Below are 15,679 nucleotides of genomic sequence, written 5' to 3' on the forward strand. Positions count from 1 at the left end.
AAAGACTAAAACTATAATTCTCAATCCAATGTGAATTAGCTACAGTTATCATATAGTAACATAGCTTGAAAAATACATAATTCCATCAAATATTATCTTTCTCTACCAGTACCACATTCTCTATCACTTGATTATTTACTACCCAGAATGCCATTTGTTATGAGGAAATCACCCAGCCCTTTTTTTAAAAGCTGTTATAGTGTCTGCTATTACTATCTCTTGTGGTCGTCATTCCCCAGTCTGACTGCTCTAACTGTAAAGAACCCTTTCCTATTTAACTGCCAGAATCTCCTTTCCTCCACAAGTAATGAGTGCACCCTAGTCCTTTGAAAGGTCTTTGGAAGGAATAAGTCATGTGCCAGTCCTTTGTATGGACCTCACATGTATTTATACATGTGAATGAGATCTCTTCTGAGGTGTCTTTTTCTAAGCTAAACAAGCCCAACTTTTCTAACCTCTCATTACAGGAGCGGTCTTCCATCCCTTGGACAATAATAGTCTAGTTGCCCACCTGTAAACTGACTCTAACTTTCCAATATCCTTTTTACGATGTGAAACCCAAAACTGGATCCCATATTCAAGATTATCAGACCTGTTTCCAAGTCCAGTTTTCCATGTTTCCCAATAAAGAAACAACGCCCCAGTCTGAAATATTGATCTCATTGAGGTCCTTCTCAGTCATGAAAGTAACAAGGTGACCGAGCTGAAGAAATTGTGTAGAACTCATAGATTTAACTGGTCCAAACACCTGTAACACAAATAGTGATGAGTGACATGAAAGCTGAGCACAGAAGTATTCAGATGACCAAGAAATTTGACATTGCCGTTAGTCCGCACCCTATGAGACCTCTAAATAAGCAAAATTAGTAATTTTTGTACATGAAGGATTTTTACGTAAAGGGTTGTCTGATCTGAGAAGAAAAGTCTGCAATCGATCTACTGTATGTGACTGCAGACAGCCAAATCATGACAGTGTGTGATGCGTAGGCTTTCACGATTACCCTGTGTGCCCTAGGCGTCTGGGCAGTGACGTGACCACATGAATGTGATTTATATACTTATTTGTGGTCATGTGCCAACTAGTCTCACCCAGCTCCTCTCAATGTTCTTCTACTAAGAAGACCACAGATCTTTCTTCTTAAACCAGACAACTCCTTAAATATATTGTATGCATATTTATGTTTGCATATACTTTTACAATTATTTTCTAAATACATTTTTCCACTGGTGGACACAGACAGAAAAGGGTCCCTGTGAAAGAACAGTAAGTGGGCCTTTCCAGACCAATAGTTCATGATAATGCTCAATTCCACCTGCTTTGGAGATGAAAATGGGCCCCATTACCCCTTGGGCCCTTGTGCGGGTGCACAGGTTGCACCTATGATATGTCCGCCCCTAAATTCTTCCTATAGTGTTAACAGAAGACTTTCTTGTCATAGGAAAGGGGAAGTCTAATGACATCAGGTATAAACTTTCCACCAACAATTTCACTTCTGTAGTGATCCACTATAAGGGAAAAATGACTCAGACTAGTTTGATTGTATGTATCTTTTTTGCTGCTAATGCCAGCATATGTGGTAACAAAGATGTTTATGATGGAATTAGGGGAATATGGTTGTTAGTTTCCCAATACAATGATAAAATACTGCACATCATAATCAGTGACAGTCAGTGTCAGACTGGAGCACCTTGGGCCCACCAGAGAAAATCATTCTTGGGGCCAACTATGTAGCTACATAGAAAAAAATACAAGTCCACCAATTGTGTGGTAAAACACACTAATATCAGGGTATAATATAAGGTAGTACACGTCTTAATTATGTAGCAGGGGTTGGGGTAGCCCCCCTCATAGAATATAATGTAGCCTCCCTCATAGAATATAATGCAGCCCCCTCAAAATAATGTAGCCCCCTCAAAGAATATAATGCAGCCCCCTCTCATAAAATATAATGCAGCCCCCTCTCATAGAATATAATGCAGCCCACCTCATAGAATATAATGCAGCACCCCACAAAATATAATGCAACCCCCTCATAAGGTATAATGCAGTTCCCCCATAGAATATAATGCAGCACCCTCATAGGGTGTAATGCTGCCCGCCTCATATAGTATGATGTAGCCCCCAGAATATAATGTAGTCCCCTGAGAGAATAATGCAGTCTCCCCAACATATAATGTAGACTCCTCATAAAGTGTAATGCAGACCCTCTCATAGGGTATAATGCAGCTCCTCTCCACCTCCATCATTGTTCTCCCCCTCCACCCCATCATTGCCTTCTCACCATCACCTCTATCATTGCCCTTTCCACCACCTCCATCATTGCCTTCTCCCACCACAACCCCCATCATTGCCCATTCCACCACCATCATTGTTTATTCCACCACTACCATCATTATCCTTTACACCACAACCATCATTGCCTTCTTCCACAAAACCCCCATCATTGCCCATTCCAACACCACCATTGTCTTTTTCACCACTACCATCATTGTCCTACACCACAACCATCATTGCTTTCTCCGCCACCAACCCCATTATTGCCCATTTCAACACCCCCATCATTGCCCATTTCAACACCTCCATCATTGCCTCCCCCACCATTTTCATTGTCCTTTCCACCACAACCATCATTGCTTTCTTCCCCACCACCCCATCATTGCCCATTTCACCACCTCCATCATTGCCTCCTTCCCCATCACTCCATCATTGCCAATCTCCAATACACACATCTCCAATACACACAGCACTGCACCACTCTCTCTCACTCATACACACATAAAGCACCGTACCACATACACACACACACCACCGCACCACTCTCTCACACTCACACACAAAGCACCACATACACATAAGCACACACATGCACACGCATGCAGAGAGACACACAGCACCACTCACCTCTCGCAGCACATCCCAGCAGCCTCTTCTTCGGCAGCTTTTTGTCTAAAACAGCAGCGCGCTGAATGATGATGTCGTCCAGCTGCGCTGTCTCAGACAGGAAGCGCCGGGCAGGAAGCAGGATGCCGAGATGTGCTGCAAGACGTGCATGTCTGTATGTGGTGTGGTGCTTTGTGTGTGAGTGTGAGAGAGTGGTGCGGTGGGGGGCTTTACATGCGGGCAGTGTTAGCTGCAGCCTGCGGCTAATGCTACCCACTATTAAAGTGAAATGGTATTCACCTTTCTCCATGCCCATGGGGGCGTGGAGAAGCCTGAATATTAATTTCTCTTTAGCAGCGGGGACAGTCGTGGCTTCCTGTCACCCACTGCTGCTCCACTGGCACAGGGTGGGCCACCTTGACTCAGGGGCCCCATAGCAACTGGCTGGGGGCCACTAGAGCAGTGAGGGCCTTATGCAGCTGCTGGCCAGTATGCCAGCAGTTGTCAGTGCCAGTACGACCCTGGTGACAGTTACTGCCATCTAAAGAGGCATTCTGATCCAATCCACCAAAGGAACCTGCATGTATATCAGAACAAGAGCCTGACATGCCACCATTGGTGGAGAGTTGGTCTGGATTCTCATTCACTTGCATGGAAATTTCAATCACGTCTCCACTAACAGTGCTGTACCCCTGTGGATATACCATAAATGCACACCATGGAAATTTAAAGGGAAGGTGTTGTCAGAAAATTATGTTAATGTCTTTTAACCAGGGTTTTGTGTATATATTTTTTTATTTTGGCATTGTTTTTTTCCACACCATAATCTTTATTAAAAATAAAAATTAGACTTCTTGCAATTGTCATATTTCTCAAGAAGGCTTTCTTCAGACTTCAACTTCCAGTTGTTTGAGACTCTGATGGCATTGAGCAGAGTCAGCTGCGACATTACCTACTGTGATCAGTGGATCATGTATGTATATAGGTGTTATCAATCATTGTAACCCCATCTTATTCAGTTCAGTGTGAAAATTGCAAGATTTCTAATTTTGTTTTTTCATATCATGATAAAATAAAACAACATTGGCAAAACCAAAAACACGTAACATAAAAATATAAATTAAGAATTCATAATTTTTCGACTATACGTTTCCTTTAACCCCTTTACCCCCAAGGGTGGTTTGCACGTTATGGACCGGGCCAATTTTTACAATTCTGACCACTGTCCCTTTATGAGGTTATAACTCTGGAACGCTTCAACGGATCCCAGTGATTCTGGCATTGTTTTCTCATGACATATTGTACTTCATGATAGTGGTAAAATTTCTTTGATATTACCTGCGTTTATTTGTGAAAAAAACGGAAACATGGCGAAAATTTTGAAAATTTCGCAATTTTCCAACTTTGAATTTTTATGCAATTAAATCACAGAGATATGTCACACAAAATACTTAATAAGTAACATTTCCCACATGTCTACTTTACATCAGCACAATTTTGGAACCAAAATTTTTTTTTGTTAGGGAGTTATAAGGGTTAAAAGTTGACCAGCAATTTCTCATTTTTACAACACCATTTTATTTTAGGGACCACATCTCATTTGAAGTCATTTTGAGGGGTCCATATGATAGAAAATACCCAAGTGTGACACCATTCTAAAAGCTGCACCCCTCAAGGTTCTCAAAACAACATTCAAGAAGTTTATTAACTCTTCAGGTGTTTCACAGGAATTTTTGGAATGTTTAAATAAAAATGAACATTTAACTTTTTTTCACAAAAAATTTACTTCAGCTCCAATTTGTTTTATTTTGCCAAGAGTTACAGGAGAAAATGGACCCCAAACCTTGTTGTACAATTTGTCCTGAGTACGCCGATACCCCATAAGTGGAGGTAAACCACTGTTTGGGCGCATGACAGAGCTTGGAAGCGAAGGAGCGCCATTTGACTTTTTAATGCAAAATTTACTGGAATTGAGATGGGACGCCATGTTGCGTTTGGAGAGCCACTGATGTGCCTAAACATTGAAACCCCCCACAAGTGACACCATTTTGGAAAGTAGACCCCCTAAGGAACTTATCTAAGGTGTGGTGAGCACTTTGACCCACCAAGTGCTTCACAGAAGTTTATAATGCAGAACCGTAAAAATAAAATATATTTTTTTTTCACAAAAATTATCTTTTCGCCCCCAATTTTTTATTTTCCCAATGGTAAGAGAAGAAATTGGAACCAAAAAGTTGTTGCACAATTTGTCCTGAGTACTCTGATACCCCATATGTGGGGGTAAACCACTGTTTGGGCGCATGGGAGACCTCGGAAGGGAAGGAGCGCCGTTTGACCTTTCAATGCAAAATTGATAGGAATTGAGATGGGACGCCATGTTGCGTTTGAAGAGCCACTGATGTGCCTAAACATTGAAACCCCCCACAAGTGACACCATTTTGGAAAGTAGACCCCCTAAGGAACTTATCTAGAGGTGTGGTGAGCACTTTGACCCACCAAGTGCTTCACAGAAGTTTATAATGCAGAACCGTAAAAATAAAAAATAATTTTTGTGAAAAAAAATGATCTTTTCGCCCCCAATTTTTTATTTTCCCAATGGTAAGAGAAGAAATTGGAACAAAAAGTTGTTGTACAATTTGTCCTGAGTACGCTGATACCCCATATGTGGGGGTAAACCACTGTTTGGGCGCATGGGAGAGCTCGGAAGGGAAGGAGCGCCGTTTGACTTTTCAATGCAAAATTCACAGGAATTGAGATGAGACGCCATGTTGCGTTTGGAAAGCCACTGATGTGCCTAAATATTGAAACCCCCCACAAGTGACACCATTTTGGAAAGTAGACCCCCTAAGGAACTTATCTAGATGTGTGGTGAGCACTTTGACCCACCAAGAGCTTCACAGAAGTTTATAATGCAGAGCCGTAAAAATAAAACAAACATTTTTTCCCACAAATATTATTTTTTAGCCCCCAGTTTTGTATTTTCCCAAGGGTAACAGGAGAAATTGGACCCCAAAATTTGTTGTGCAATTTGTCCTGAGTGCGCTGATACCCCATATGTGGGGGTGAACCACCGTTTGGGCGCATGGGAAGGCTCGGAAGGGAAGGAGCGCCATTTGAAATACAGACTTAGATGGAATGGTCTGCAGGCGTCACATTGCGTTTGCAGAGCCCCTAATGTACCTAAACAGTAGAAACCCCCCACAAGTGACCGCATATTGGAAACTAGACCCCCAAAGGAACTTATCTAGATGTGTTGTGAGAACTTTGAGCCCCCAAGTGTTTCACTACAGTTTATAACGCAGAGCCGTGAAAATTAAAAAATCTTTTTTTTCCCACAAAACTTATTTTTTAGCCCCCAGTTTTGTATTTTCCCAAGGGTAACAGGAGAAATTGGACCCCAAAAGTTGTTGCCATGTCGCGTTTGGAGACCCCCTGATGTGTCTAAACAGTGGAAACCCCCCCAATTATAACTGAAACTCTAATCCAAACACACCCCTAACCCTAATTCCAACGGTAACCCTAACCACACCTTTAACCCAGACACACCCCTAACCCTAATCCTAACCCTATTCCCAACCGCAAATGTAATCCAAACCCTAACCCTAACTTTAGCCCCATCCCTAACTGTAGCCTTAACCCTAACTGTAGCCTTAACCCTAACTGTAGCCTTTACCCTAACTGTAGCCTTAACCCTAGCCCTAACCCTAGCCCTAACCATAACCCTAGCCCTAACCCTAGCCCTAACCCTAGCCCTAGTCCTAACCCTAACCCTAGCCCTAACCCTAACCCTAGCCCTAACCCTAACCCTAGCCCTAACCCTAGCCCTAACCCTAACCCTAGCCCTAACCCTAACCCTAGCCCTAGCCCTAACCCTAATGGGAAAATGGAAATAAATACATTTTTTTTAATTTTTTTATTTTTCCCTAACTAAGGGGGTAATGAAGGGGGGTTTGATCTACTTTTATAGCGGGTTTTTTAGCGGATTTTTATGATTGGCAGCCGTCACTCACTGAAAGACGCTTTTTATTGCAAAAAATATTTTTTGCGTTACCACATTTTGAGAGCTATAATTTTTCCATATTTGAGTCCACAGAGTCATGTGAGGTCTTGTTTTTTGCGGGACGAGTTGACATTTTTATTGGTAACACTTTCGGGCACGTGACATTTTTTGATCGCTTTTTATTCCGATTTTTGTGAGGCAGAATTAGCAAAAACCAGCTATTCATGAATTTCTTTTGGGGGAGGCGTTTATACCATTCCGCGTTTGGTAAAATTGATAAAGCAGCTTTATTCTTTGGGTCAGTTCGATTACAGCGACACCTCATTTATATCTTTTTTTATGTTTTGGCGCTTTTATACGATAAAAACTATTTTATAGAAAAAATAATTATTTTTGCATCGCTTTATTCTGAAGACTATAACTTTTTTATTTTTTTGCTGATGTTGCTGTATGGCAGCTCGTTTTTTGCCGGACAAGATGATGCTTTCAGCGGTACCATGGTTATTTATATCTGTCTTTTTGATCGCGTGTTATTCCACTTTTTGTTCGGCGGTATGATAATAAAGCGTTGTTTTTTGCCTCGTTTTTTTTTTTTTTCTTACGGTGTTTACTGAAGGGGTTAACTAGTGGGCCAGTTTTATAGGTCGGGTCGTTACGGACGCGGCGATACTAAATATGTGTACTTTTATTGTTTTGTTTTTTTTATTTAGATAAAGAAATGTATTTATGGGAATAATATATATATTTTTTTTTCATTATTCAGGATTTTTTTTTTTTTTTACACAGTTGTAAAAATTTTTTTTTACTTTTTTACTTTGTCCCAGGGGGGGACAATACAGATCGGTGATCTGCCAGTTTGCACAGCACTCTGACAGATCACCGATCTGTCAAACAGCGCTGCAGCGTTACCAAGTGCCTGCTCTGAGCAGGGACTTGGTAAGCCACCTCCCTCCCTGCAGGACCCGGATCCGTGGCCATCTTGGATCCGGGACTTGCTGCAGGGAGGAGGTAAGAGACCCCCGGAGCAACGCGATCACATCGCGTTGCTGCGGGGGTCTCAGGGAAGCCCGCAGGGAGCCCCCTCCCTGCGCGATGCTTCCCTGCACCGCCGGCACATCACGATCATGTTTGATCGCGGTGTGCCGGGGGTTAATGTGCCGGGGGCGGTCCGTGACCGCTCCTGGCACATAGTGCCGGATGTCAGCTGCGATAAGCAGCTGACACCCGGCCGCGATCGGCCGCGCTCCCCCCGTGAGCGCGGCCGATCGCCTATGACGTACTATTCCGTCCTTGTGAAGTAAAGCCCACCCCACATGGACGGAATAGTACGTCTAATGGCAGAAAGGGGTTAAAGGGATATTCCCATGTTTATAAATTTTATGATAGCGTTTGTAAAAACAAGCAATTTTGCAATTTACTGCTTATTAACCCCTTACTGAGAGCCAATTTTGTACTTAATGACTGAGGCAATTTTTACAATTCTGACCACTGTCACTTTATGAGGTTACAGCTCTGCTCTGGAACGCTTGAACGGATCCCGCTGATTCTGAGATTGCTTTTTCATGACAAATTGTATTTCATGTTAGTGGTAAAATTTCTTGGATATGACATGCATTTGGCAAAAATGTTGCAATTTTCAAACTTTTAATTTCTGTGCCCTTAAATCAGTCATATAATAAATAACATATCTCACAAGTCTACTTTACATCAGCACAATTTTGGAAACATCATTTTTTTTGTTAGGAAGTTATAAGGGTTAAAAGTTTACCAGCGGTTTCTCATTTTTCCAACAAAATTTACAAAACCATATTTTTTAGGGACCACCTCACATTTGAAGTGAGTTTGGGGGGTCAATATGACAGAAAATACCCCAAAGTTACACCATTCTAAAAACTGCACCCCTCAAGGTGGTCAAAACCACATTCAAGAAGTTTATTAACCCTTCATGTGCTTCATGAGAAGTAAAGCAATGTGGAAGGAAAAAATGAACATTTTACTTTTTTCACAAAAATTTACTGAGGAACCAAACTTTTTTATTTTCACAAGGGTATCAGGAGAAAATGGACCACAAAATTTGTTGTGCAATGTCTCCTGAGTACGCCAATACCATGTATGTTGGGGAAAGCCACTGTTTGGGTGCATGGAATGGCTCAGAAGGGAGGGAGCAACGTTTGACTTTTTTCATGCAAAATTGGCTGGAATCAATGGTGGCGCCATGTTGCATTTGGAGACCCCTGATGTACCTAAACAATGGAAACCCCCCAATTCTAACTCCGACCCTAATGCAGCCCTACCTCTGACCCTAATCCCAACCCTAACCATAACTCTAACCCCAAATCCCAACACCACCCTAGCCCCAGCACCCCAAATGTAACCCCAACAAAACCATAACTCCAACACAACCGTATCCCCAACACAACCGTATCTCCAACACAACCATATCCCCAACACAAAAGTAATCCAAAAAAATCCTAACTCAAACCCTAACCCGAACACCACAACCGTAACCCCAACACCACAACCATAACCCCAACACCATAACTGTAACCCTAACCATAACCCCAACGCAACCCTATCCTCAACCCTAGCCCCAACCTTAACCCTAGCCCCAACCTTAACCCTAGCCCCAACCCTAACCCTAGCCCCAACAGTAATCCTAGCCCAACCCTAATCCTAGCTCTAACCCTAGCATCAACTCTAACCCTAGCCCAACACTAACCCTAATGGAAAAATGAAAAAAAAATACATTATTTTTTATTTTATTATTTTTACCTAACTAAGGGGGTAATAAAGGGTTTTGATTTACTATTTTTTTATTTTGATCACTGTGATTGGGTCTATCACAGTGATCAAAATGAACCAATAGGAAAAATCTCCTATTGTTGCTGGGTGCCGGCCGGCAGATCTCAGCGGGTGCATTGTGCCAGTGCCCATCATTTTCTTCCCGGAAGATGCCGCCGAGGGCTGGGGGACAGAGCCGGAGGGTCCAGGGATACCGGAGGTACCAGGGGGGCTCAAGGGACCCCATGTGTCCCTCCTCTGGTATGCTAGATTATATCAGAGGAGAAAGAAATAAATGAAAAATCTGACTTTTTTTATTCGGTGAATAATGGAAATCACAACACTGGGGATGGTAAAAATCGACCCGAATTATGTTCTCCGGGGTCTCAGCCAGTAGCCGAGACCCCGTAGATTTATTGATGCAGGGGGGCGATATACCCTCATTTCTCAGCGCAGATAAAAAGTGGAGTTGAGGAATAGGTACCCTTAACTGCTGCCGTTACAAGGCATATCGGCGGACATTAAGGGGTTAAAATTTGCAGTCATTGTTGCAATACTAACACTTTTATTTTGTTAACAGCTCATTGCCCGGGAAAACAACTATCACTGCTGTCTACCTTGTAAGCACTGTGCTGAAACTGGCTGGGATCAAAAGGTAAAAGCTCACCTCAGAGATCCTGGCAAGCATTCAATGCTTACGAGCTAAATAGAAAAGCGATTATAATCTCTGAGCAGGGTTTGCTATTTAGCAGCAGTGGTCGGTTTCCAGGGCAAACAGTTGTACACAAAAGAAAAGTATTAATACCTCAAGATCAGCTGAAAATTTTAATGAACAATAAATTAAAAAAATTATTTGTATCTAAGAGCACTATCTGACAAATCCCATTTATGAAGATGAGAATAACCCTTTATGCTATGTTCACACAATGCGGATTTTGCTGCGGATCCGCAGCGTTTCCGCAGCTGCGGGTCCGCAGCGGTTTCCCATGTGTTTACAGTACAATGTAAACCTATGGGAAATGTAATCCGCAGTGCACATGCTGTGGAAAAAAACACGCGGACACGCAGCGGTTTACATTCCGCAGCATGTCAATTCTTTGTGTGGAATCCGCAGCGGTTTACACCTGCTCCATAATAGAAAACCGCAGGTGTAAAACCGCAGTGGAATCCGCACAAAAACCGTGGTAAATCCGCGATAAATCCGCAGGAAAAACGCAGTGGTTTTGCCCTGCAGATTTATCAAATCCGCTGCGGAAAAATCCGCAGTGGACCATTCTACGTGTGCACATACCCTTAAAGCAAAAAATAAAGACCCTTTATTATAACCAAGGACATTTACCTGCTTTGCTTTTCCTAGGGCAGCTTTTGCTTGATCCACTGAAAAACTCAAATCTTGAGTGATAATTGCCAAACAGCCTTCAAATTCTGACAAAGGCATGCCACTAATCTGAGAGGGGCTCCAGGCTGATGGGAATGTCACTCTCATGTCCACACATTTGGGAATAGGGTCTATGACGACAGATACGAGCATAATAGGACAGTTATCCAGCTACTGCTCATTAACATTAAATTAATATTTTCATGTAAAAAATCATACAAACTTTTCCACATTTTTTCATGCCACACCCACAAACTTAAAGGGCCACTGTCACCCCCCTCCAGCCGTTACAAACTAAAAGAGCCACCTTGTGCAGCAGTAATGCGGCCAGCCACCTTTGGAATCCCCGCCCCGCACTGTGTTATGCTTTATGCACAGTGCGGGGCGGGGATTCCAAAGGTGGCTGGCTGCAATGCCCGCGCAGGCGCAGTCTGCAAGCCTGGCTGGGACGTCAGACGGCCAGAGCTTACTGCGTCTGCGCAGCACAGCAGTACACTGCGCAGGTGCCGGTTTTGAAACGTACACAGCGCTGAGGGGGTGGTGCCAAAAGCGCAGGATGATTGGAGTGACGGCAGAGGAGCGGTTAGAGCTGGGGAGTGAGGACCCGCCTCCCTGGCTAGAAACAGGAATTGTGGCTAAGTATAAAAATGCTTTATTTGGGGTATACTTGAACCTAAAACTAAAAGAGCCACCTTGTTAGAATGCAGCATTACTGCTGCACAAGGTGGCTCTTTTAGTTTATAACGGCTGGAGGGGGGTGACAGTGGCCCTTTAAATGTATTTTATTGGAATTTTATGTGATATATCCACACAAAATAGGAAGTATTTTTGAAGTGTTAAGGAAATTATACATAAATTATTTAAAAAATATAAATCTAAAAATTGTGACGTGCATTTTTATTCAGCCCTCTGATACCTAATAGTCTGATACCCCTAAATAAAATCCTGAGTAACCAATTGCCTCTAGAAGTTACATGATTAGCAAATTGAGTCCACCAGTGTGTAATTTATTCTCAGTATGGCTGCCGTCACACTAGCAGTATTTGGTCAGTATTTTACATCAGTATTTGTAAGCCAAAATCAGGAGTGGGTGATAAATGCAGAAGTGGTGACGTGTTTCCATTATAGCTTTCCCCGCTGTTTGTTCCACTCCTGGTTTTGGCTTACAAATACTGATGTAAAATACTGACCAAATACTGCTAGTGTGACGGCAGCCTATAACTACAGCTGTTCTGTGAAGGCCTCAGAGGTTTGTGTGAGAACATTAGGGATCAGACAGCATCATGAAAACTAAGGAACACAGGAAACAGGTCAGGGATAAAGCTATAGAGAAGAGTAAAGCAGGATTAGGTTATAAAAAGTAGCTCAAGCTCTGCACATCTCACCGACAACTGTTCAATACATCATCCAAAATCGAAGGGGTATAGCACAACTGCACACCCACCAAGATATGGCCGTCCACCTAAACTAACATCCCAAGGAGCTAATTACTTAGAGAAGCAGCCAAGAGGCCCTTGGTCACTGGAGGAGCTGCAGAGATCCACAGCCAAGGTGGGAGAATCTGTCCACAGGACAACTATGTATATTCCACATATCTGGTCTTTATGGAAGAATGGCAAGAAGAAAGACAGTTTTGAAAGCAAGCCATAAGAAGTCCCGTTTGCAGTTTGCAAAAAGACATGTAGGAGACACAGCTAGCACGTGGAAGAAGGTGCTCTAGTCAGATGAGGCCAAAGTAGAACTTTTTGGGGCTAAATGCAAAATGCTATATGTGGCAGAAAACTAACACTGCACATCGCCCTGAAAAGACCAACCCCTCAGTCAAACATGGTGGTAGCAGCATCATGCTGTATGTATGCTTTTTTCAGCAGGGAAAGGGAAGCTGGTCAGAGTTGATGGAAAGATGGATGGAGCTAAACACAGGGAAATACTGGAGGAAAACCTGTTAAAAAGTTAAGACTGGGTTGTAGGTTCACTTTCCAGCAGGACAATGACCCTAAACATATTTCCAGAGTTACAATGGAATGGTTTAAATCCAAGCATAATTATGTGTCTGAATGGCTGTCAAAGTCCAAACCTAAATCTCATTCTGAATCTGTGGAAAGACTTAATTGCGGTTCACAGACACTCTCTATCCAATCTCACTGAGCTAGAGCTAGTTTGCATATGGAGCGCCCGCGAGGGCTGTGGGGTACTCGGGCCGGGTCAGACAGTTCTTAAGGGGGATGTGTCACACAAGCAGGGACCCGGTCCGTGGCCCTGGGCATCCAATAAGAGAGTCAATAAAATAAAAGGGGAAAATAAAGTTTATAGGGGAATTGTTCGTGACGCCACCTGTGGTACTCGGATAGGAATGGCCAACGCTGTTTAACGGGGACCGCTGGGGCTGATGATGATGCAGCAGAGTTGTTACAGCTCCCCACAGGTTACTTACTCCCAGGGCAGTTATGGTGTTAAATGTGATGGTGATTGTTGTGGTGAAGGGCGGATGATGCAGTAATAATTCAGAGGACACAGCAGGGTGCAGTTTCCACACCTTTACTCACAGTTCTTAGATGCAGTCGCCAGCCGGGGTGCTGTGTCCTCCAGGTCTGTGGTCCAGTCAGCTCTCAAGTAATTCGGGGTACACTTTGCCAGAACCCCCTTCTTATGTTCCTTTCCTGGCTGTCTCGCTGTGCTGGCTCCCACCTCTCCTGCCCTGCGCCTTCACACACAGTGTCCCAAGCAAGCAACCTCGGATCCTACGTGGCTGCCTCTTCAGCGCATGCGTGTGGATGTGGCTGTGGCACATACGGATACCACAGCCTCCGGCTTGCTAGCTGAGCCTTGTAGTTCTCCAGTAGTCTTGGGGGGCTGGTTCCCCCACTGCGACCTGGTCCCTCCACCTGGCAATGGTCAGCGTGGATGCGGACCCCATGGGTGGATTCCTCACTACCCATGGCCCTAGGACCCCTTCTTTCTCTTCCTTCTGTAGCTTCACCTTTCTCTAGCTCCCTCTCTCTCGGAGCTCCTTTCTTCATGTCTCACTCCTTCTACTTCATCTCCCAATGTCCCATGTCTGCTCTGCTCTCCTCCTCCCCACAGACTGACTACACACTCTCTTCCAACTGTCACCACCCTTCTTGCCAGAGTGAGATCCCGCCCCTTTTTCTAGGGTCTGCCCATCTTGCCAGGCTAAAGTGATGTGATGTTGAATGCAAGTGTGTGGGTCCTGGGTAGTGCCCCCTCCTTACCCGAGAGCGGAGTCCCACACCTCTAGATGAGGTGCAGTACCTCTGTGGTGACCGGACCTCAGGGGCACCACACATAGATGAATGGGCAAAAATTTAAGCCTCTAGATGGGCAAAGCTGGTAGATATATGACAAAAGACTTTGTCATTGTCTTTGAAATATGACAGTAATTGCAGTGGAAGGTGGTCTTACAAAGTATTGACTGAAGAGGACTGAATACAAATGCATGTCACAATTTTCAGAATTATAGTTTTAAAATAACTAGAACACCATGTATCATTTCCTTTCACAGATACTTGCTACTTTGTGTTGATATATCACATAAAATACTAATAAAACATTTATTTTCAGTTTTTGGATGTAAAGTGAAAATATGTGGAAAAGTTCACAGTGTATGAATACATTTTCAAGCCACTGTATAAGAATTATAAACCATAATACGTAAAATAAATATTATTCCTCATTTCATGAGTCATACACTGCAGTGTCAATATAACATCATACAATATTTATCATTGATAAAACAATTGTCAGCTGGCAAGTCTAGTTATTTTTTAATAAGGCAATAAGAATATTATTATTGCTCCATAATAATTTAGATACCAGTTGCAAATTCTAATCTACACTAGGAAAAAACATCATTCATTATCATTGCCTAAATTCTTGAGACTGGTACCTATATTCTATTTAGTTTTCCAATTAGTGATGAAGGTTCTTCTAGCAGTTTTTGAATAAGACAACTATCCAAAAGTATCTCACCTCGAATGCCTCTAAAACCACTTTTAGTTAGAAAAGAGGCCAAGAACATCTTGTTCCTCCTTGTCTGCTCTTGAGCAACAGAATTTTGAGTGGTGCAAATCTTTCCAATGTCACTGTCTTCCCATTCTCTTTGACTCTCGAATAGCCATTCCAAAATATCTCGTCCCAACACATCCTACAAAACATCAACAGATATTTTTACAAAAAGACACAAACATCCGTGCACATGCATTTAGAAAAGCGCCCATCAAACTCTGAAGTGCTTATTCCTGTTAAAATATATATGTGGTTTAGTGTAAGTGCTGTAATATACTCACCGTCCCACGACCATCCTACAGATCTCTCCAAAAACAAAAGCCCATGTCAGGTTTTCTTAAATCTGACTTGATCAAATAGTTTTGCCAAATCCACTCTCTCTTATATTTGGCATTGTAACCACAGCTGTGGCTGTAATTATAATTCTTTCCAGCAGGTTTAGAGTGCTTCTATGCACATACTGGGGGACACATAATGACCCTCATATATCATTCCCCTCACTGCCTCACACTGTTCTCACTTCTCTTTTTCTGTTTGGAAGTGCTGGTCAGTTTTTTTATATTTATATTTATTTGTGACCCAGAATAGGACCGGAGCGGCACTGGACACTAGA

At 42.9% G+C, this 15,679-nt stretch overlaps 1 protein-coding gene across 1 annotated transcript in view; it reads right to left on the reverse strand.

Annotated features, from left to right (window-relative positions):
• STRC (stereocilin) overlaps window positions 1-15,679 on the reverse strand; it is a 176,421-nt gene that overhangs the window by 34,111 nt on the left and 126,631 nt on the right. The window contains exons 12-14 of the mRNA XM_069766138.1: window positions 15,031-15,205; window positions 11,002-11,171; window positions 593-748 (exon numbers count right to left, since the gene is read on the reverse strand). Coding sequence (XP_069622239.1) covers window positions 593-748; window positions 11,002-11,171; window positions 15,031-15,205 — 501 coding nt within the window. The remainder of the gene's footprint in view (window positions 1-592; window positions 749-11,001; window positions 11,172-15,030; window positions 15,206-15,679) is intronic.

Source organism: Ranitomeya imitator, chromosome 4 (genome assembly GCF_032444005.1).
Source record: "Ranitomeya imitator isolate aRanImi1 chromosome 4, aRanImi1.pri, whole genome shotgun sequence".
In the NCBI taxonomy this organism is placed as follows: Eukaryota; Metazoa; Chordata; class Amphibia; order Anura; family Dendrobatidae; genus Ranitomeya; species Ranitomeya imitator.